Source organism: Macaca mulatta, chromosome 1 (genome assembly GCF_049350105.2).
Source record: "Macaca mulatta isolate MMU2019108-1 chromosome 1, T2T-MMU8v2.0, whole genome shotgun sequence".
NCBI classification, from domain to species: domain Eukaryota; kingdom Metazoa; phylum Chordata; class Mammalia; order Primates; family Cercopithecidae; genus Macaca; species Macaca mulatta.
Window position 1 is genome coordinate 62,572,648 of NC_133406.1, and position 21,682 is coordinate 62,594,329.

The window sequence follows — 21,682 nt, forward strand, 5'->3', positions numbered from 1 at the left end:
TTGCTCATGTTGAGTTCAATTTGGTGCATATTTACTGAGGAAGGGAATGTGGAAAGTAGGATAAAGGAAGTTGCCAAGCCAGGATGTGTCCCAGGTAAAGGCACATCAGACCTTGGCCTGATTCACAGATACTCTGAGTGTAAATCCTCCAAAGAATAGTCCTCCTTGAGGCAAGGAAAGGGCTTTGTGCCCCTTGTAAGTCATCATTGGTCACTGCAACCTCCATGCATTTCAGGAGAGGCGGGACCTGCAGTGGGATCAGGGCTTCAGGGAGGGACACAGGTGTGACCCCTTCCCCATTAGCTGCAGCATTCACAGCAGCTGGGGGATGGGAGCACCGGCTCTAAAGTGGATACGGCTGGGTCACTAGCAGTGTCTACGACATCTGATTTCTACTTTTTCAAAACACGCATCATGCATCATGAGGTTGCTGTGGGAGCTTTGACACAGAAACTCCAAGCCGGAAGTGGCAATAACAACAGGGACACAGACATGTGACTGAGTGGCTCCAGGGCAATAATGTGCTGGAACCAGCTTATGCCAGCTCATAGGAGCCGATTGTTAAATTTTCAGGAACTTTGCAAGCCAGCTGTGAGAGACAGCCCTCAGGAAACATTAAATTACATAAACTTACAATTAAATAATTACATTAAATGAAAAAGTAGAAATAACTCAAAACCCATCATTTTCTGATGATTTTACTGTGTTTTACTATTTTCTATGATCTTGAGATTATTTACATTCACAGTAGCTGTATGGTAGAAATGTGATATAATAGTCTGTCCTTCATCACATTGAGTGACATCGTGTTGTCGTCTTGAAATTGACCATGGTAGGGGAATTTATACCACAGAAATCAGAAAATGCTACACTTCTGAGTTTTTTTTTCTTTCCAGTGAACCACTTGTTAAATATTTACCAGCTCACCACTGATTCTGATGATCTCCCCTTAATATGCACCAACACACACAATAGTCAAATGCTTATCCATGGACAGGTTCTTCCTGGGCAAGGATGGATGAGCAGCTTTTGTTTGCTCTTGGAGTTTTTTAAAGCTAAGTGTGAACAAGAAAAGGGGTTTCTTTTTTCTCACTCCCACATCTTTGCAGGCAGGATTCACCTGGTCATAGCACTTGGTTCGTATGAAGCAGAGGGAACTTATGGCCCATGAAAATGTCTCAGGTACTTTTAATATTTTCCTTAAATGACTGTTCATCAATTTGTTTAAAATGCTCTCTTGTGTCTGAGAGGATGTGGCACCACTTATTTCAGTTCCAGCTTCAATGACGGGGTGAATGATGAGGACTTATTACAAGTCAGAAAGTCCCTAAGGAAATATAAGGAAAATATCATTTACTCCAGCTCCTAACACCTAAGAACTGAAGGAGTGAGTCCATTTGGAGCCCTGAGAAGAAACAAGATTTAATTATTAAGGCTATGTTATTTATAAAGCTTAATAGAGAAATTCTTTGTTGCTAACAAAGTCTTGGAGGACTCTTAAAAGGAAACCTGCACAATTACATGTAAAACTGTGACAAATCTTGTATTCAGAAGCATACACCATCCCATCTGCCACTGTCAGATCCGCTCTCCCAGGTCTACCCAGAGGAGGTGGGAGGCAGGAAGGCCACCCACCTCGGGCCTGGCCTCTCCCCATGAGCTCAGGTGTGCAGTTTGCAGACCTGAAATATAAAAGCTTATTTTAAACAGACAGCTCCTCCTGCCCACTTCCCAGGGGTTCTGTGCTAATAAATTGGCATTAATAAGATAAACTAATTGGGGGTGTCCAGGCCCACAGGCTGGGTTCTCAGCTGCGACCTCCTGGCTCCACGCCCTACTCCTGCTGATCCTGCCAGCCAGCAGAAGTTGTGTTGGGGGTGGAGGCAGGGGCAGGACAGGATAGAAACAGAAGGGTCTGGGGTCTTGGGTCTAGGGTCTAGAGACTGGAGCACAGTCCCCCTGACTTGCTACAAAGTGAAGGTGAAGTCTCCCTTCCTTTTCCCCAGCTGGGTGGGGAACTGACAGTTTCTTTGGCAGAATAAAAAAATAGCCTACAGGAAGTGAAAAAGGCCCTCAAGATACAGGGACCACATTTCCTGATAGAAAGCTGAGGTAGCTTAAAAAAAGAAAACTGAGACACTTGGTGTGACAAAGGATTTTCAGACATTTGCTATGTGCAAGAGGCAATGTCAGAAAGACAATTTAGAGGCTGAAATGTTACAATGGATAGGACATTTCCATGGTTTATTGAAAACAACAGAAAGACCATCATAAATCTTACCTTTCCCAGAAAAATCAGTGATTGCCGTGATGGAGAGCTTCCGTGGTTGCTACGTGAAGACAAATATTTTCTTTGGCTATATTTCAATGGCCGGCATGGTTATTTCTGTCTAATATGTTTATTTCTCCAGGAAATAATTCTAGCCAAGTAATGTCCATTTCAAATATAAGAAGGGAAACAGACACTAGTTTTTAGGCTATGAGGACAGCCAAACTTCTTTATGTTTCCCTTCTTCGGTCTGTTCATTCCCTATATATTTGATGATACCTACCCATAGTCTGTTTACTTCATTTGGCCTGTATTTACTCATCGAGGGACCATTCTTTACAATGTGTTTTCTGATGTTCTCATGCCTATCTTAGACTACAAACGTCTGTGTAATTCTTTGATCAGCAGCTAGCACAGCACTGCACATAGGGAGGTACTTCATTCATACAGGCCCACTCTGAACAGTTATGCAGGTCACACACTGCATAACTTCAGCTGGTGCCCATCATAATGTAGACCAGTGCTGTTCAATAGAACTTTCTGCAATGATAGCAACGTTCTTTCATCTTTGTTGTTCAATACAGTGGCCGCTAGGCACATGCTAGCTCTTGTACACTTACAATGTGGTTAGCTTAACTGAAGAGCTGAATTTTTAATTTTAGTTAATTTAAAATTAAATAGTCACATGTGGCTAGTGGCTACTGTCATTAGATAGCACTGTCTATATTCATAGCAACTCTGCTTTTATTCATACTTTTATTCATACATTCACTCATTCATAGCTTCAGCTATGAGCAGCGTATAGTGCAGGACCCTGTAGATACACTGAGAGGAAGATGGTCCCTGTTCTAGGAAACTTCCAGTTGGAAACGCAGTGCAGTAAATGCTATGAGGGAAGCCCTTACTGTGTGCACGGCTGCACAGATGAGAGGCTGAGTCTGGCAGAATAAGAGTTTTTGTTTTGTTTTGTTGTTTTCACACGAGAGATGTTTAAGCTGAGTCTTCAGAAAGGAGTACATCACAAAGATAAAGTGAGTAAGGGCTTTTCGGAAAAGAGATTGTTTTAACATATTTTGTTTTTTTTGTTTTTTTGGTTTTTTTTGTTTTTTTGGGTGGGTGGAAGGGACCAGAATGTCTCACTGTGTTGCCCAGGCTGGAGTGCAGCAGCTATTCACAGGAATGATCATTGCACAATGAAGCCTCCAATTTCTGGGGTCAAGCAGTCCTCCCACCTCACCCTCTCAGGTAGCTGGGACTGTAGGCATGCACCACCGCATCAGGCTTTTAATTTGTTTTAACCATTTGATTAAGATGAAATGAATGCCTTTGTGGTTAGCAGGGCACAATCACTCTCAAGACTATTAGCACAAATATGTCTGCAAGACAACTGCAAAAGGAAAAGCTCTTTTGATAAAGGTTTTCCAGGATTCCCAGCTGGGGAGGGACCATATTTCCCTGTCTAGGCACAGGATTATGATGCAACCTACCTAGAAGATCAGTCCTCAAAACCCTCCAGAAAACCAAGGTTTCATATGTTTAGAGAGAGAGTTTGCAGTTGGGCTTTTCTTGCTGGTTGGCTCATTGGAGGAACGAGAGAGAAATACCTTCTTTTTTTTTTTTTTTTTTTTTTTTTTGAGAAGGAGTCTTCTACCGTTGCCCAGGCTGGAGTGCAGTGGCGCAATCTCGGCTCACTGCAAGCTCCACCTCCTGGGTTCACGCCATTCTCCTGCCTCAGCCTCCCGAGTAGCTGGGACTACAGGGGCCTGCCACCACGCCTGGCTAATTTTTTGTACTTTTAGTAGAGACAGGGTTTCACCATGTTAACCAGGATGGTCTCAATCTCTTGACCTCATGATCCACCTGCCTCGGCCTCCCAAAGTGTTGGAATTACAGGCGTGAGCCACCGCACCCAGCCAAGAAATAGCTTCTTTTACTACTATTGTTAATAAACAGGTATAGGCCTGATATGGTTTGGATCTGTGTTCCCACCCAAATCTCATGTCAAATTGCAATCCTCAATGTTAGAGGTGGGGCCTGGTGGGAGGTGATTAGATCATGAGAGTAGTTTCTCATGGTTTAACATCATCCTCCTTGGTGCTGTCATCATGATAGCGAGATCTGGTTGTTTGAAAGTATGTGGCATCTCCCCTTTACCTCTCTTCCTCCTGCTCCGGCCATGTGAAGATGCCTGCCCTTCTGCCATGAGTAAAATCTCCCTGAGGCCTCCCCAGAAGCTGATGCTGCCATGCTTCCTGTACCACCTGAAGAACCATGAGCCAATTAAACCTCTTTTCTTTGTGGATTACCCAGTCTCAGCTATTTCTTTATAGCAATGAGAGAACAGACTAATACAAAGCCTTTCATCATGGTAGAGAAAGACTCCAAAAATTCTACTCTTTCTAATATATTTATGCAGGTGAAATTCAAAGGTAGTCTTTAAAGGTGGAAATATGCTCTGTATAAAAAGCAGGCGGTGGGGCAGTTCCACCCTTTGCCTCCCTCACTCTTGGAGCAGGGACAGGTCTGATACCCAGGCCTAGAGTCAAGGCTGGTTAATGGCTGTTCCAAAGCTTCTCTCTCCTCCTCTCTAACTTTCCCATTCACTGCCCCATCTCAGCTAGGAATGGGATCTCACCCACGTACAGTGGAAGACTAATTCTATGTGCCTTGGGGAGGTCTCTGCATCTGGAAGGTAAAAGTTCTAACATAGGCATATGACCGCATAAGCTCAGCTCTATGGCTGGCCCTCAGCAGTGGTGGGCAAGAGGCAACTCCCAAGGAGATTTTTATTTTTTAATTTCAAAATGGGAAGTAAGAGAGCAGATGGAAAGATGCTCTCCAGCTTGGAGCTGGGCTGAGTGCTTCCTTTCTTCCCAGCATGGGGGGAAGAAAATTCTAGGCATTTAAGAATGTGACAGGTGTTGGGGGTGATGGGGACCTGCAGACCGCATGGGGTCTCCACATCTGCCACTGCTTTGGATTACCAGCATGTGTGCACTGGCCAAATGGGAGAAGGACCAGAGCCCCGCTCCTGGCTCCCTCCCTCCTTCCCTTAATCTGTGTGCAAATTGGGATGCAACCTTCCCTCTTGGCCTAGGAAGAGACCAGAAGATGATGAGGGAGAGATGAGAGAAGAGATCAGAGTCTAGTAGCTTCTCGGGGGACCTACGGTAAATTCCTAGTGGCTTTTCCCATTGGCTTTCACTGCACCTACCTTCCTGCCCTCCTGCATTATGGGGGGGGGGTGCTATATTCCTGGAACTTTCTAAAATTTGCCCCTCTACATTCCTTCTGAACATGCTACTCTGACTGCTTTTCTGCATCTTCATCCACCTGCTTTGCTAGAGCTCAGCGTGACTATCACTCTGCTCTTGTTCTTCCTCGTGATGGTGACACAGGATTGTTCCCTTGACCCCCTTTGTGGGCAGGAACTGGAGTGGTTCATTTCACTCAGCCTGCCGATGGCCACTCCTGGCAGAAGGGAGTGTGCAAGTGAGTGCGGGAACCAGAGCGAACGAATGCTAGAACTGGCTGGTCGCTCCTCTCTGGTGGGAGCGCTCTGTGCGGGTCCTGCAGCAGCATCCAAGTGTGTTACAACCAATGCTCTTTCAGCTGTGCTGTCCAGAGATAGCCAAGTGCCCACCAGCTCAGTGTAGGGTCAGAGTGGCAACCGCTGCCCTCTTGGCACCCGGGTTCTTGTCCAGTGTCCAGGAAGAATCAGGTCACATGAACTGTTTGAAAGGTGATGAGTGTGGAAGACTATTGAGTGGTGGTTGGCTCTCAGTGAAAGGGAGGCTGGAAAGGGAATGGGAAGATGGTATTTCTCTGAAGCCTGGCCGTCTCCATCTGGGCCCCTCTCTGAAGCTGTACTGTCTGAAGTTAGCTATGTCTATCCATACTCTCTGATGTTCAGTTGCTTCTCTGCTCACCGCTCAGCCACTTGTATCCTTGCCACTCAGCCACTTGTGTTTCTCTGCCAGCTAAAGTATTTTATGGGCACGGGATAGGGGCCAGGCAGGCCAAAAAGGCAACATTTGGGAGGAAAAATGGGGTCAGCTATATCCACTTAGGGCCACAGTTCCAGGTTTAAGGGTGGGGTTTAGCCAGGAGCCCAGCCCTTTTGTATCAGTGGCAGAGTTTCTGTTCTTTGGCAATTGTTATACAATGGGTCGGTGTAAGGGAGTGTTGTGCAGTGGGAGAGGGCACACCCTGGAGGCTCTAAGATCTTTGTCCAACTCCCAATTCCACCACTTACCATCTAAGAGTTAGGAAGCAGTCCCCGAGACCATCCTTACTTCTGACCAATTGCAAGCTCAAGCATTCCCAAGACCCCTCTTAGGTCAGTAATTTACTAGAAGGACTCATAGAACTCACTGAGAGCTCATAGGCTCATAATGGTGGCTTATTACAATAAAAGGATACAGAGTAGAATTAGCGAAAAGAAGAGACAGGTCAAGCGGAGTCCAGGAGAGTTTCATGTGCAGAGACCGCAGTTGTTCTATCTTGATGAAGCTGGGGACAGCACTAAAGTCTCCGAGGAACAATGTGTGACATTACATGCAAAATATTGCTAATCAGGGAAGTTCTTTCCAATCCTTAGTGTCCAGGGATTTCACTGGGGCTCAGTCATGTAGTCATGGCTGACCATCCAAGTGGTTGACCTTAGTTTCTAGCCCCTCATGTAGTCATGGCTGACCATCCAAGTGGTTGACCTTAGTTTCTAGCCCCTCTGGAGGTTGAGCTGATACATGCCCAAAGACCCCACCATCCATCATTGTTAGTATAGACTACCTGGTTTGGCCCAAATCCCCCAGGTAGATAAAGGCACTCTTATCAGGTGAGATAATCCAAGGACTCAGAGATGACCTCCCAAGAGCCAAGGGCAAAAGTCAGATCTCTCTTGGGGCAAAGCTAACACTGTACCACACCCCATCTGTGCGATGTTGTACTCTTATTAACCTCACCAGGCATCTATTTTCTCATCAGTAAACTGGGAACAATGATCCCCACCTCATTGGGGTTTCTGAGGATTGAGTGACATAATATATGTGAAAGGCTTCAACAAAAATTAGATCCCTCCTAGCATGCTTGAGGGCCTTTGCTCTCACCTTCTAAACTAGCCCAGGGCATCATCCCTCTCTCCTCTTCTTCCAACCCTGTCTCCCAATTTGCTTTCCCTCTTCCCCCAGAAAAGGATAATACCTTTCTTCCCTGCATGCCATTATTCACTTGCTTTTTAAAAAACAAATGTGTGTGTGTTATCATTGTTAAAACTGTGTTATTGCATGGATTATTATAATGCATGTAATCATTGTCCTCTGGATGAGCCACACTGAATGTCCTTGTGAATACACATCTTTGTGGATTGGGCCAGTGATTCTGCAGGCTGAATGCTTCGAGGTGGCATTGATGGGTCAAGTGTATAAAGTCTTGATGGTACTGCTGTATTGCTCTCCCAAAAAGGCCATACCAAGTTAAACCTCCACCAGTAATGCACGAATCTGCCAGTTTCCCCACACTTCCTAGGGACCAGTGTGGAAGAGGATGGCTTCAAGTGCCTGAGACTCATGCCTGGGGCTTTCTCTTGGTCTGAGCCCAGGATGAGGCAGGGCTTATGGAATTTCGTTGGGAGGAATGAGACATTAGGGAATGTGAAAATCCTGTGACTTGCCATTCACTATGACAGAGGACACAGTGAGTGGGGTTTCAGGTCTGGGTTGAAAGTCCATGCCTGCTGAGGGTTCCAGCCAGAACTAGAGGTGCAAACCCAGGGAAGAAAAAGGAGCAGGAAGGCCAGATAAATGTCAGGAAAGAAAAAAAGCAACCACTTTCTGCCCTCGGTCCTGAGTGAGTCTGTTCCTGACACAGCAGCAGAACAGCCTGCAAGGTGCCTAGGCTCCTCTTAGTCCCCAGAGTCTATCACCGGCAGGGGGTGCCTCTCCCTGCATCAGGACTTGCCTGCAGCTCTAGGACACCACCGAGCCCAAGGAAACACCTTCACCCTCAGGACCTCTGGGGGTCTCCATGCGCCCTTCAGGCCCAGACTCGATTTCTTTATACTAAGGCCATGAAACTTGAGTCCCAATTCAGTTTCAACCACCAAACCACTGTGTGATCTTCTATCTCTCTAGGTCTTCGTGTATTTGCTGTTTAAAAATAATGAAGAAAGGGGAGGGAAGGCTGAACAATAATTAACATTTGTAAAGAGCATTTTGGTTCAGTGCCTTATCTCATTGATGCTCACTCTAACCCCATTTTACAGATGGGAAAAAGACGACTTAGAGAGGTTAAGTGAACTGCCCAAGTTCAACCTGCTGGTAACCCAGGACTTTCTTGGCAAATCCTGTGATCCTTCAACTTGACCATATTAGAAGATTCTAGTAGTGGTGAAATCCAAAAATCTTAGGGCCCATCTTAAAATAGCAAAGTAGTTTTAACTAGGCACTGTCAGATGCATCTGGGCTTTCAATTATTACTTGGGCAGGTTCCTTGAACTTTGGTGTTCTCATCCAGAATAAAGGACAGTGGTGCCAGGGTAGGAGCTATGAGCACAGAGAAAGGAACTAGTCCTTGAATGGGGCCACAGAGGGGTGCTGCAGGGCACTGTAGTTTTGGATGAGGAGCTGAACTAGAAGCTTCCAAGTACTCTTCCAAGACTAAGATTCTATGATTCCCTAATTGGGATCTTTCCACTATTTCAGGTGATAATTCTGAGCTCAGGTCCTGTGCACATTAGTCAGGACCTAATGTAGTCTTCATGTCAGAGCTAGAAGAGACCTTGGGCGACCACCCAATCAACTTTTCATGGTTCAGTTGTGGAAACTGAGGTCCACAGAGAAACGTCTTGCTGTCATGTCAGATAGTTCTCCAGCCAAGACTGAGGCCTGAGTCCCCCTAGGACAGAGGAAATCTCTCATTTTTAAAAGAAAGCCCCTCACTGTTAATAGTAGTCACAACCTCTCACATCCCCGAATCAGGATCCAACGACTTGCCAATCAACAAACTTTACTGGAGAGTTTACCACAAATAAGTCTCTGTGCTAGGCCCTGAGAACACAAGCTGTCCAGCAACTTCCTGCTCCCTCAAGTCACAGTCTGTGGTGGAGGGACAGACACGCGATCCTGCTGGGGCTTCAGTGTACCTCCTCCTGTGTGTTGTGCACGTAGTAGGTGCTCAGCGAACGGAAACGGGGGAGACGAGTTGTTATCACTCTCAAGGCGAGCCTGCAAAGAGAGCTCAGGTGAAAAGAGAAAGGAAGATTTTTTTTCCGGCCCTGGCTCTGGGCACCCGCTCCCCAGCGCGCCAGGCGGGGCTGCGTCCGGAGCATCCTTCCCTCCGCCTCTGTCCTGGTCCCCGCTCCGCGGCCGCTCGGCGGGCGAAGGGAGGGGCGTGGGGGCGCGCACGCAGGCTGTCGGGGGCGCGCCGGCCGCCCGGGGACGCGCACGGGCTGGTCTCTGCCCTAATGCGGCGGCTGGCGGCGAGAGGCGCTGCAGGGGACGCGGGGGAAGTGGCGGCGCCGGCAGCGGACAGCTCAGACAGCGCCCAGGGCCGGAGCCCGAGCTCTTGGAGGTAGGCGAGCGCGAACACCGGAGAGATGGGGGTAGAGAATCATGGAAACCCACCTAGCGACACCCCCTTGTTCCCGCCCTCCTCTCTCTGTCTCCATCCCCTGACCTGTCCCCCTCCCCCTCCGTCCACATTCCCATCCCTTCCCCTCTCCACACTGTCACCTGCCCCGAATCCATCCGATTCTGTCCATATACCCACCCCATCCCCGTCCAACTACCAGCCCCTTGCCCACCCCAACACCCTTTCTATCTCGTTGGCCGCGTCCCCTCCCCCTTCCCGCATCCTCAACCCTTTCCCTTTCCTGTCTGTCCCCGCCTCGTCCGTGAGCCCTGCCTGCCCTTGTACTTCTGTTTACCTCGACACCCCGCTTTGGATGACCCCATGCCTCCTATTTTTCCTACCGCACACATCAACCCCTTATTGCCTCCCCTATTCTCTTACCCATCTCATGCCCCTACCAATTGGTGTCCTGTCTCTCCATTCGCTCCCTCACAGTTCCTGTCCTCCCCCAGTCCCCCTGTGCACGCCCTGTCCCAGCCCCTTCCCAGCTGCCTCTTGGTGTCCTCCCGCATCACAGTCCCTCTCAAGAACCCCGCCTTCTCCCTGTTTGGCTGTTAGCTGGCCTGACACCCGTCACCTTTCCTCACTGCGCTTCCTGGTGCTGTATGGAGCCACACAGCCTGTACTCAGCCCTCCCTCAGTGGTCCCTGGACCCTCCTTCCCTGCATGGAGATCTCAGTTGTGGAATATAACCCCTTTCTGCGTATTTGATCCTATTTGTGGCTTGGGGAAGAAGAATGCTGGGGGTTAGTAGGCCTCTCTCTTATGTTCCTCTCCAGCCATGCAGCTGCCCCGGTCCTCTAGCTGTTCAGGTTTGTTTCCTAGATGAATTGGGGGAGGGGGTGCTAGGCATTGGGAAACTAGGATGGGGAAGGGGCAGGGTCCAGGGGAATGACTGAGCAGACTCCTCCTAGGGCTTGGCCTGAGCCCTGATGTAAGGGCCTGAACGAGGAACCCTGCTGGAGGGCTGGAGAATTTTGGATTTTAGAAAAGATTCTGCTTCAGCCTCCAAGTCAGCACTTTGGCATCTGGAGCTGTCATGAGTGTGGCCCATGGGCTGGGCCAAGAGTGGGCAGAGTGCTGAATCACCTAGAATCTGGTCCCCATGGCAGCCCCCATCCTGTCCCCAGCCAGGTTCTGCTCCTGACTCTTTCCTTGGCATTTTGGCATGTGGTGTGTGTGTGTGCACATACATGTGTGTGTGTGTGTTGAGCAGAGATGCCTCCTCCCTCAGTGTGGGGGAGAGGACGACAATACGCCTTTTCTGCCTGCCTGTGTCGCTGGCATGAGGGCCTAATATGTCTCATCTACCCTTGGAAATGTGTTGGGCCCTGCTGGGCCGCAATCAAATCTCCAGCAAGGCAAGGGCAAGCCACAGGGCTTTGAGACCTGGTTAGACAGGAGTTTAATTGTTTGTGTGGATCCAAAGCCAGGCTCAGAGCCCACAGAACTTAAAGCAATAGGAGAATAGCCCAGGGAAAATGTGTGTGAAGATTGGAAGCCTCTGGGGATAGGGGCCATACCAACTGTGAGGTGGGGGTAGTGGAGGAAGACAGGCAGAGATCTATCCTCCTTCTGGTTTGGGGATGATTGGATGTGGTGGAATTGCATTGCAGGAAGAACTGAAGGAGATCAGGGGCCTGCTAAGCAGCTAATACATTTCACCTTTTGTCTTGACTGAGCTGGCACTTCGGAGGGAGTAATTTCTCCCCTTGTCTTTGGATTCAACTGAAGGGGTGTGTGTGTGTGTGTGTGTGTGTGTGTGTGTGTGTGTGTGCGCGCGCGCACGCGCGCGCGTGTGTGTGTGTGTATATATATAGAGAGAGAGAGAGAGAGAGAGAGAATTATGCTGCCAATAAGGAAAGAGGCTCACTCCCACTTAGCCCCAGAAATTGTGGTTGCCACTGTGAAACAGGGAATGGCAGCCCAATTCCTGTCTTGGGGGCCTCAGACGAAACCCAGAGGCTTAAATTGGGGCATTAAGAGCAAATTGCAGACAGACCCTGTCCCTTCTCTGCAAGGCTTTCTCACTTTAGGAATCCAAGTGGTTGGACTCCTTCAGCTCCTATGCAGTAAACTCTGAAGGGGCCTCAGGCAGTGCCGGCAAGGGGATGTGCTGCTGGGACTGGCTGCCCCTTGCTTTGTCACCCTTCTCCGTCCCCTCTCCAGCATGAGTTGGGGTGGGGCTGGAAGCTTTCCCTGGCATCAGTGCCTCAGGGCTGCCAGCTTTTCCTGGTACAGGGAGAAAGCATCACCTGCAGCCGTTGTTGAGAGCTGATTGGGTTAAGATTCTGATGTTGAAATGCTTGATTGGAGCTCAGGTGAAGTGGGGGATTCTGATAACAATGTACATATTTCCCAGTTTTGTGCAATGAATCTCACCCCTCACCCCCTTGTTTGGCATCAGAAAGACTATGGAGAAATAAACCAAGGCACATGGAGGGAGGAGCTAGCTCCCCAGAGAGCCAGAGCAAGACCTTCCAATTGTACCTAGCCAGCTCCCTGTGGGCTGCACTGGCTGCATTCACAAGGGCTGGTTCTTTCAGGCACACATTGAAGAGGTGGCTGAGAGCTGGGGGTGGGGTTCTGGCTTTGCATTTCTGAGGTAGGTGGGTCAGAGGAGGGTCTGATTTCTGTGGTGAGTGAGAGACAGGATACCAAGGCTCTGATCAGTCTATTGCAACTTGTTTCCTACCTCTGGCTCCACTCTTCTCCCTCATGCTTTTTTGGAGGCCAGAGGCACTCTGAGATCTTCAAGATCATGCAGGAGCTGTGGTGTGAGAATCATCCCTTTGTCTTTAGAAAAAGAAATTCTTAGGAAGTCAGAGAGGGAGAAGTAGAAAAATTCAGTTCTCAGTCTGTTTGACTGGGGTGATGTTTGGGGTGGGGAGGGGAGAAGTGAGGGGAACATAAGGCCAGTTTCATATTTACTCATTTAACGAAGATCCATTAATCCCTACAGTGTGGTGCTCTGCTAGGTGCTGAGACCATAGAGATGAAAAGTAAGCCAGGGTCCAGTCTCTCCGAGCTCCTGGGCAATGGAAGAGGAAGACAGGTGATCAGACAAATAACATAGATAAGCTTGAGCGAGAGCACCTGGATAGGGATGTTACACAGCCAGGTCTTTAATTCCGGTGGTATCAGCACCCTGTCCTCCACAGCTATGAAGAGGGCTTGGCTGATGCTATCCTGGATGGTAGCTCAGGGCTGACCCTGAAGTTGACTGTCAGGAAAAGGTAGGAGACAAGATGAGGTTCAAGGTGTTGTCAGATCCCCAGCATGAAGGGCTGGAGGGGGGATGTTCTGTGTGTAGCTGAACCCAGCTAGATGCAGCTACAACCTGATAGGGGAATAACCGGAGGGAGCTCTGCAATGAGTTCAAGGCTGCTTGACTTTCCCAATCCCATCTTCTAAGCTCTTGGATTTTAGGGGTAAAGTGTGGCTGGATATGCTTAGAGTGTCAGTGAGTCAGAGGAAAGAGGCTCTGGGAGCTATCTGTGTGTAGGGAAGACGCACAGGTATATGCTCAGACGCAAGGCAAGGAAAAATATTGTGAGCCCTGCTGTGTGTGAAAGGATTTGACATTATGGGAAGGCCAGAGTCAGGTGGGAGCCATTGACGGGGAGGGGAAGTTGTTGGTAAGCTGGAGAGGTCCTTAGAAGCTATACACTTGACCACAGATTCCCACAAATATCGATAGCTGAACTGGGAAATTAGCTAAGGAGAGAGACTCTCAGTTTCATCTGTCTGAGTAGCCCCTCTTTTCACCCACACACCCATATTTGTTCATTTCATCAATGTGTCCTGAGCCTTTGAATCTGTTGGGAACTGTGCAAGCTATTGGGCGTGTAAGTCAAGTTGGAGACACAGAAATGAAACGAAATTAAAACTCAGCACAAGAACTGCTGTAATTGAGGTTAGATGAATTCCTGGCATTGTAGGAGCATGGCTGAGGGGTCATAGTGGGCAGTAGGATCTGGAGTGATTGCACCAAACTGTCTGGACAGACCCCTGCCTTGGCTTGAGCAAGTTGATGACAAACTTTGGACACTTACAATGCCCAGCCAAGGCCCAGGCCTAGCTGCAAGGGCCCAGGCCCAACTGTAAGGGCAGATGTTGGATGCATATGGCCTGGTCCCTGGACTGCAGAAGAGGGCCTGGGAGTTAATGGTTCTGCTGGGTGCTTGAGCAGGCACTTCCACAGCTTTGCTGACCCAGGATATTGGTTAGATTGTGCCAGCTTGAGAACTCTCAGACCACTCTTTTTTCATTAGGACTTGAGGCAAGCCGGAAAAAATAAAAGTGGCATAATAACAATAGTCATCATTATCAAGTTCTTTCTATGTGCTAGGCACCCCACTCTGTGCTTTCTATGCATCATTTCATTTCATCCTGAAAGGGTTACCTACAAATGAGATATTGTTAGGCTCCTTGTTTCACAGAAAATGGCAGATTCAGAGAAGCTGTTACTTCTTGAAGATTACAGAACAGGTGAGTCGCAGAGCTAGAATCTAAACCTTTATTTATTTGACTTCAAAGCCTATGCTCCTCTCCCATATATTGTACTGAGCCCCACCTCCCACCCCACCACCCAACCCCAGGTAGAAAAATAAAAAGCTGCATGTTTTATCCACATGCACAAGGCTTTCTAGGAAAATCTGTTAGAAGGACTCAGTTAAAAAGCATTTTAGAGTGCCTTACTTTATTCTGAAAGATACAGAAATGTGGTTCCTGCTTTCAGATAGAAGAAATAAGACTGAGACATGTAAAACACCTTGAGAACAAGACAATACAGGGTCTAATTAAATCTTCCTTGGTGCCTCGGACCCTGGACAGTAAAATTCCAAAGAAAAGCATGATCTGTTAGTTGGATTCAGTTGTTGGAGTCACGGAGGTGACACGGCATAGTAGAAACCATTCAGCCTTTGCGATCAGACAGATCTACATTCAGACCCTGCTTCTTCCACTTGCTAGGTGCATAGCTGCAGCTCATCTGCAAAATGGGGATATTAATATGAACCTTGCAGGGCTGTTACAGAGATTAAATGTGAGAGGATAGTGAAAGGCCCAATGTAATACTTAGCTGGCAGTAAATATTCATCCGATGCTAACTGCTGTACAGAGGTGGTGGGAATGGAACTGAGTCTCGAAGAATTGGCAGAATTTGGATATGGAAGAGAAGCAGAGAGTATTCTAGATGAAGGAATCATCAGGTGTATAAGCAAAAACTTGGGTTCAGATTCTCTGGGAAAGAAGTGACCTCCTCATCCTGCCTGTTCTTTTCTACCCTCACCCCACCTTCTCCCTGGTCCATGCAGCAAAGTCTTGCAGGAAAAGGACATCATCATAAAAGGTACGAGGGGCCTTCAACTTCTGGCCCCATTGTTAGATGGATTTCTTTCTCTGTAAAATTAGAAGATTGCTGCAAGTTCCTGTCCCACAGTCCGTGTTTTTGGGATTTATGTCATTGATTAATTTCTTGTCCTGGCTTTCCTCTCCCACATACAGTGCCATGAAAAAGCTGGAGTGCCTGGGGCATGGTGGGGTCATCCCCTCACGTCCCTATCATCCCCTCCCAGCTCCTGCTGCTCTCTTCCTCCAGGAAGCAGCTGTCTTAGCATCTGCCTTCTCCTCCTTCACCTGCTCCTCCTCACGCCTCCCCTCCCAGACTGGCCCGGCCCCTCCTGAAAGGCCTCCCTGGCAGCCCCTCTCCCCCTTATTATGATGCTAATCATGTTGTTAATTTTTTTGAGATCCAGAAAGAAAGCCCCAATCTGTTCTAATGAATTTAATTAGAGAGGGGCTTGGAGAGCTTCAGAACCTCTTACCGGGATCACAATAAACAGAGTTAACGAGATAAACACCCTGGGATCAGCCGCTCAGGGGTTGGAAGGAAGGATTTCCCAGTCAGTCCTAGAATAAAAAAGTCCTTGGCACCCAGAGTTGGAGGAAGGCTGCGTGGACAGTGGTCCTCCAAGTGAGTTCCCTTTTGGCCTGTTTCTGCTTGCCCCACCCAGCCCCACGTACTTAGCTTCATACGTAGTTCTGACTTGAGGTGGCAGATGAACCTCCTAAGAAGGTCTGATTATTCTTATCATTATCACCAAGCACCTGCTATTTGGGTCAGGGGTACCACATCTTCTTCTGGAGCAATGTGGAGGCTTATGAGACCCTGTCTCCTGCCCTATAGGTGGTAAGATATGTGTGTCCAAATATAAATAATATTTGCTAATTCCAGAAAGTAAGTGCTAGAAAGCTGACAGAAGATCACATTGGGCCTTTTTTTTTTTTTTTTTTTTTTTTTGAGACGGGGTCTTGTTCTGTCACCCAGGCTGGAGTACAGTGGCGCGATCTTGACTCACTGCAACCTTGCAACCTTTACCTCCCGAGTCAAGTGGTTCTCCTGCCTCAGCCTCCCAAGTAGCTGGGACTACAGGTGTGCCCACCACACCCCACTAATTTTTATATTTTTAGTAGAGATGGGGTTTCACCATGTTGGCCAAGCTGGTCTTGAACTCCTGACCTAAAGTAATCCACCCACCTCAGCCTCCCAAAGTGTTGGGATTACAGGCGTGAGCCACAGCGCCTGGCCGATGGGTCTTGAGATATCAAGACTTGAAGACTTCTTCCAAGACTACTAGAGAAAAACCATGTGCAAAGGCAGGACTATGCAGAGGATCTTTGATTTATGAAGGTAAATGGCATGGTTTGGGTGGTGGGTGCATGTAATTCAGTAGTGAGGGATGTGTCTGGAGCAGTATATGGAGACAAAATCATAGAGAACCCTGAGTGCTAGTCTTTACTCTTCTAACCTGGTTGCACTGCCGTCTCCCTGCTTTGCTTCTCTGAGCACAAAGGATGCCCAGCTCTGGGAAAGGCCTCCTAGGATGGGAGAGTTCTGGCCTTCATGCTGAAGGCCAGTTTAGGCCTTTCCTGGATCCAGTTTAGGCCAACTGGAGTGGATTGACCAGATGCTAAGTTTTGTTCTCAGATCTTGTGATTTTCTGGGATGAGAGTAAATGGCTGGCAGAGCAATTCCAAGAACTTTTCCCAGTGATGAAAATTCCCTTTTTCTTTACTGATGCTGGCCAATTTGCTTTGGCAGTAGCATTTTAAACAACTATTTGGTGAAAGCTCCAATTTCAGGGTCAGAGAATTTCATCACTCTTTTCTTTATATTACTAAGAGTTATCTGAGTTGTGTATTTGGATATGTGTGTGCATATGTGTGTGTGTGTGTGTGTGTGTGTGTGGTGCCTATGTTAGTAGAATTGTTCCAACTAGGTCTGTTTCTAGTTTTATCTTTATTTGCAATGTAAAAGTTATTAAATGTTTCTAGGCCTTTTTTCTTGTTCAAAGATGGAAGAATCTCCCCTATATCTTACTGTTTATTGACCATAAGCCAAATTATTTGAGAATAACAGGATGTTAATTATGAGGAGGTATTATAGCTATCTATCATTTTGACAGGAAGTATAATATTGAGATAAAATTTTAAGTCTGTCTCCCTGCCACCGGACTCTTGGAACATCTTGATTCGTGAGACAGCCAAAGTTTTGTTTGGGGGCACCACCAATGTTTATGCTTCTTGTTACTTTTCCTAATCTGTCTGGGCTTGTGTGTAATTAGTAAATGAAGTTAGTACATTGCTGTCAGGTGTTGGCTGACCTATATAAGAGATATTTATATGCAAGACATTGTTGTCACTCCCATTGTTATAATACCCATTGTGTGGTATTTTTCCACATGTTGGAGGTGAATGCCTTTGTGGAGGAAAATGCCTCCAAGGCCATAGATGATTTTCCTATGCTGACGTAGGTAAGGACAGAAACTAGATATCTTTCCAATTATCATCACACACTGAGTGGAATTGAAGCCTTTGTCATCCACATTGGGAGCTAAACCAGGATTCTCTGCCTGGCCTCAGCCCTGGGATGTGCTCTGGTTTTGTTTTTGTAAGATATTCATTGCATCTGCAGTTATTATTTGAAGACCCTACTACGTGCATTGCACTCTTCTAGGTGGAAACTTGTTCTGAGAGAATCCTCAACTCAAAAAAATGTTAGAAATGTTTTAGTTCAAGGTGGTTATTTTACTAATCAAGAAATGAAGACTCAGAAGTGTGGCATGACTGACTTGTGGCTGCATGGTTGGTTGCTGGCAAAAGCTAGTTCTGGCAAAACCCACATATGAACCTGGTAATGATACAAGATGATTGGTAGGTAATTAAGTTTCTAAAGCATGATCTAATCTAGAAGTGCTTTGGGATGTCAGAGAACAGAGGAAATCAGTGTAAATTAAAGTCTTTGGGGAAGGTTCTGAAGAGAAGTGGGGGTTGGCTTGGGCGTCTAGAGATGGGTAGGGCCTGAATAGGCAAAGATAAGAAAATGGCATTTCTGGTGGGGAAAGGAGTGCCCACTCAAAGGGCTAGAAGAGGGAAACAGCTAGTTTGATCAGACATGATGAATTGGCCAGGCTGGAACAGTGGAAGGAGCAGTCTGGGGCCAGACTGTAGCGAACCTTAGCTTGCTAACTGAGGAGTGACTTTTCTTGGAGTTGGTGAGGAGTATTTGAAGCTTCATAGCTGAACACTCTCTTGCTCTGAAGACAACAAGATTGTGGTGTTAAAAGAAGTGGGTGGGAAGTCCCTTTCCAGGCACCTGGTGGTTTCTGAGGGGATAGTTCCTTCTGAAGGGGCCTTTGGGGCAGAGGGAAGTGCTGAAATACACTAGGAAAGAGCTTGTCGCTGTCCAGAGTGCTGACCTGACCTGAGAGATTTTTCTCTTCAGTGATGCTGAGTTGGAAAGTAAAGCTGGGGAATGCTTAGAACCAGCCAAGGGATCTGGAGAATGATTCTGACTAGGACTAGGCAGCATGTGGGCTTTTTGTAAGTAAACTAGTTACAGTATCTGACTTCATAGTCCTTGTGACAAAAGCAAAAGTATGGAGAGACTGTGTGTCCACGTATACATGCTAAGATGACCCAATTTATAGCCTTGTGTTGCCTTAGAACGTTTGTGTTTACATGAGAATCCCAGCACATTGCTTCTTTCATTATGAAAATGCACACCCACTATTCAACATTCCACAGAACACCTAAAACCTACCCCAACAAACCAGGGGAGAACAGCAGAACTTCCCAGAACACCCTACTCATTACTTCACATGAAACATCTAAATGCTTTATATTAGTGCTGTCCAATAGAACTTTCTTTGATGATGGAAATGTTCTGTATCTGCACAGTCTAACATGATTAAGCCACTAAGTACATGAGCACTTGAAATGTGGCTAATATGACTGAAGAATTGAATTTTGAATTAAAATTAAATTTAAATTGCTACATGTGGCTAGTCTACTGTATTGGACTGCACAGCTCTACAGAGTCAGAATCTTTGACCTTTGCCACTTACATCTCCTTATTGATCCTCATACCTAAGTCTCTTTGACTTAGAGTAAAGTGGACTTTTGAGTGGGGGTAAGTTTGACAAATTGTTGGAGAAAGCCCCATACTGAATCCAAGCTGAAGTCTGCGTCTGGCTGTGAGTTTTGCCCTGACTTTCTTGTTTTCAAAATGAGAACAACCATACATGATGCCCTGCAAGTTTTCCATTCAAAGACAGAGAGAAGGCTCCTTGCATTCTGGCTGGGGTCTCAGGGACCTGATCTAAGACTTTTTGGAGCCTGGAATGGGAAAGTTATGTGGTGTTTATGGCCCTGAAAAGCTGGCTGTGGGTTGAGGTGGGGTACAAATAATGTGCTGTGGTGTCAGATGTTTGCAGACATCTCAGCAGGGAAAGGCTCCCAGTCCTGATCCATCTCCCATTGCAACTCTGTGTATCTTTACTGTCATCCCGTTTATCTGATGTAGTGGACATGGCCCAGGGTGGGGGTACAGATGAACCTTTTTCTGTTTTGCTTTTGTTTTTCTGAGCCATTTTTGCCCAAGGAAGAGTGAGTGTTAGAAGTATCAAAGGGTGATAAATGCTTACAAATGCCAAGCAAGAGGTAAGTAATAATAATCTGTCAAAAGACTAGAGCAGAAAATTTCCATGGTGTTGGCACATGCCAGCCTCCGTAGGCCTGCCTAACCTTACCATAAACATGCTTGATTTCCTGTGTCTCTGGTCTTAGGCTTGCTATATATAAGTCTGATTTCCTAAACCAGAGTGCATGCTTTTTGAAGGTATTTCTTATTGTCTTCTTGTTTTCTCCAATAGAATCTCAATGTGCTGATGGTAATCCCTAATAAATGCCTGCTTGTGAGTCACTCTTTGTTAGCATGGAGCAGTGAATTTGACCCCTAGAAAATGTGTGCACATGAATACAAATAATATTTATTGAGCCCCTGCTGGGCATAAGTCTCTGTGCTCAGTACTGTGGGCAGTGACAAAGGAGGAGCTGAAGATGGTTGCTCCCAGTCTAATGGAAGAGCAAAGGCAGGCACATATGAAACACACACACACACACACACACACACACACACACACACACACACACACACACACACACAAACTGATAGGGAAAAACAAAGACAAAGGCGGTACCAGGGATCCAGAGCTGCGGGTGGGGTGTAGGGTGCTGGAGGGGCCAGATTACATGTGTGTCCCTGTCTGGCCTCTCAAGGATTCCCTCCTTCATGAGGGAATGGCTTAGCTGGTACCAGCCACCTCCATGCCTGCAGTAACAGAGCTGCCTTTATGGTTGGTCAGGCAGCTTGCTCTCTCACTGGGCTATACGGAGGCAGGGCTGTCCTGAGCTCACCTCTCCTCTTCCATGGTGAAGAGCACTTTGAAGAGAGTAGGGACATTGAGGAAGAGGACTGTGGAAAGGGAAGAAACTTGTTTTTCTTTTTGTCACTTAAATGGTGACAGAGCCTTGCTCTCAGACTTCCTTTTAGTCACAAAAGAGGTTTGTTGGGTCTCCATCAGCTCTGGCACATGGAGCCCCATGATGCAGCCCCAGGTGCAGCTCTGGAGGAGCAAGAGAAGCAGAGCTTGGTGATGTGGCTCCCCATGATCACCCAGGCCCCTGGCTCTACTGTCTTGGGGTGTGCCCTGCCTGGTGGGGAGTGAGTGGGCTGCATATCCCAGCTGGGGTTGGGGAAGGACTTTTCTGGCTGACTCGCAGGGAGGAGTCTGCCCTTCACCGTCTTCCACATAGTGCCCCTCAGTCCTCCACATGCACACAGATCACCTGGGGTCTTGTTAAAATGCAGATTCAGAATCAGCAGGTCTGGATTGGGTTTGAGATTCTGCATTTCCAACAAGGTCCCAGGTAATGCCAGTACTGACAGTCTGCAAACTGCGCTTTGATGTACAAGGCCCTAAACATGGGTTCTCAACCCTGCCAACATGGTAACATCGCTTGGGGAGATCTTACAATATGTCAATACCTGAGACCCACCTGTACCAAATAAATTGCAATCTCTGAGGGTTGGGTCTAGGTACTGGGATGTTGTAAAGCCTTCCAGGTAATTCTACTATATAGCCCAATCTGAGAACCACCGGACAGTTTTTCTCCTCCTTCTGCTGTGCTTTTCACCTGGCTATATCTTCCTTACAACTAGAGACTGTAAGTGGCTTGAGGTCAGAGAGTGTCTTACAACGTATTACTAACACCTGCACCGCAGTAGTAGTAGTTCTCTGATGTGTGAGTGGTTCATTCGGTTGACTACAACATGATGCCAATGGCTCTGTCACTTGGTGCCATAACTACCACCTGCACTGGTGGCCCTGGCCACCACTCCTGTAGATCCACCATCACCCATGAGGGATCAAAGAATGC

At 47.3% G+C, this 21,682-nt stretch overlaps 1 protein-coding gene and 1 long non-coding RNA gene across 24 annotated transcripts in view; one reads left to right on the forward strand and one right to left on the reverse strand.

Annotated features, from left to right (window-relative positions):
* Positions 1–685: 685 nt before the first annotated feature.
* LOC114680177 (uncharacterized) lies at positions 686–10,385 on the reverse strand. The gene is made up of 3 exons (XR_003732253.2): positions 10,280–10,385; positions 6,692–9,492; positions 686–1,327 (listed from the first exon to the last, which is right to left on the reverse strand). It is a non-coding gene; the product is annotated as an uncharacterized LOC114680177 (long non-coding RNA).
* NFASC (neurofascin) overlaps positions 9,708–21,682 on the forward strand; it is a 200,828-nt gene continuing 188,853 nt past the window's right edge. For all 23 annotated transcript variants that reach the window (XM_078004025.1, XM_078004018.1, XM_015119315.3 and 20 more), the window contains exon 1: positions 9,708–9,838. Coding sequence is in view for 21 of the 23 variants with exons in the window: in XM_015119315.3 (XP_014974801.1) it covers positions 9,732–9,838 (107 nt within the window). In the remaining 2 variants the exon portion in view is untranslated. The remainder of the gene's footprint in view (positions 9,839–21,682) is intronic.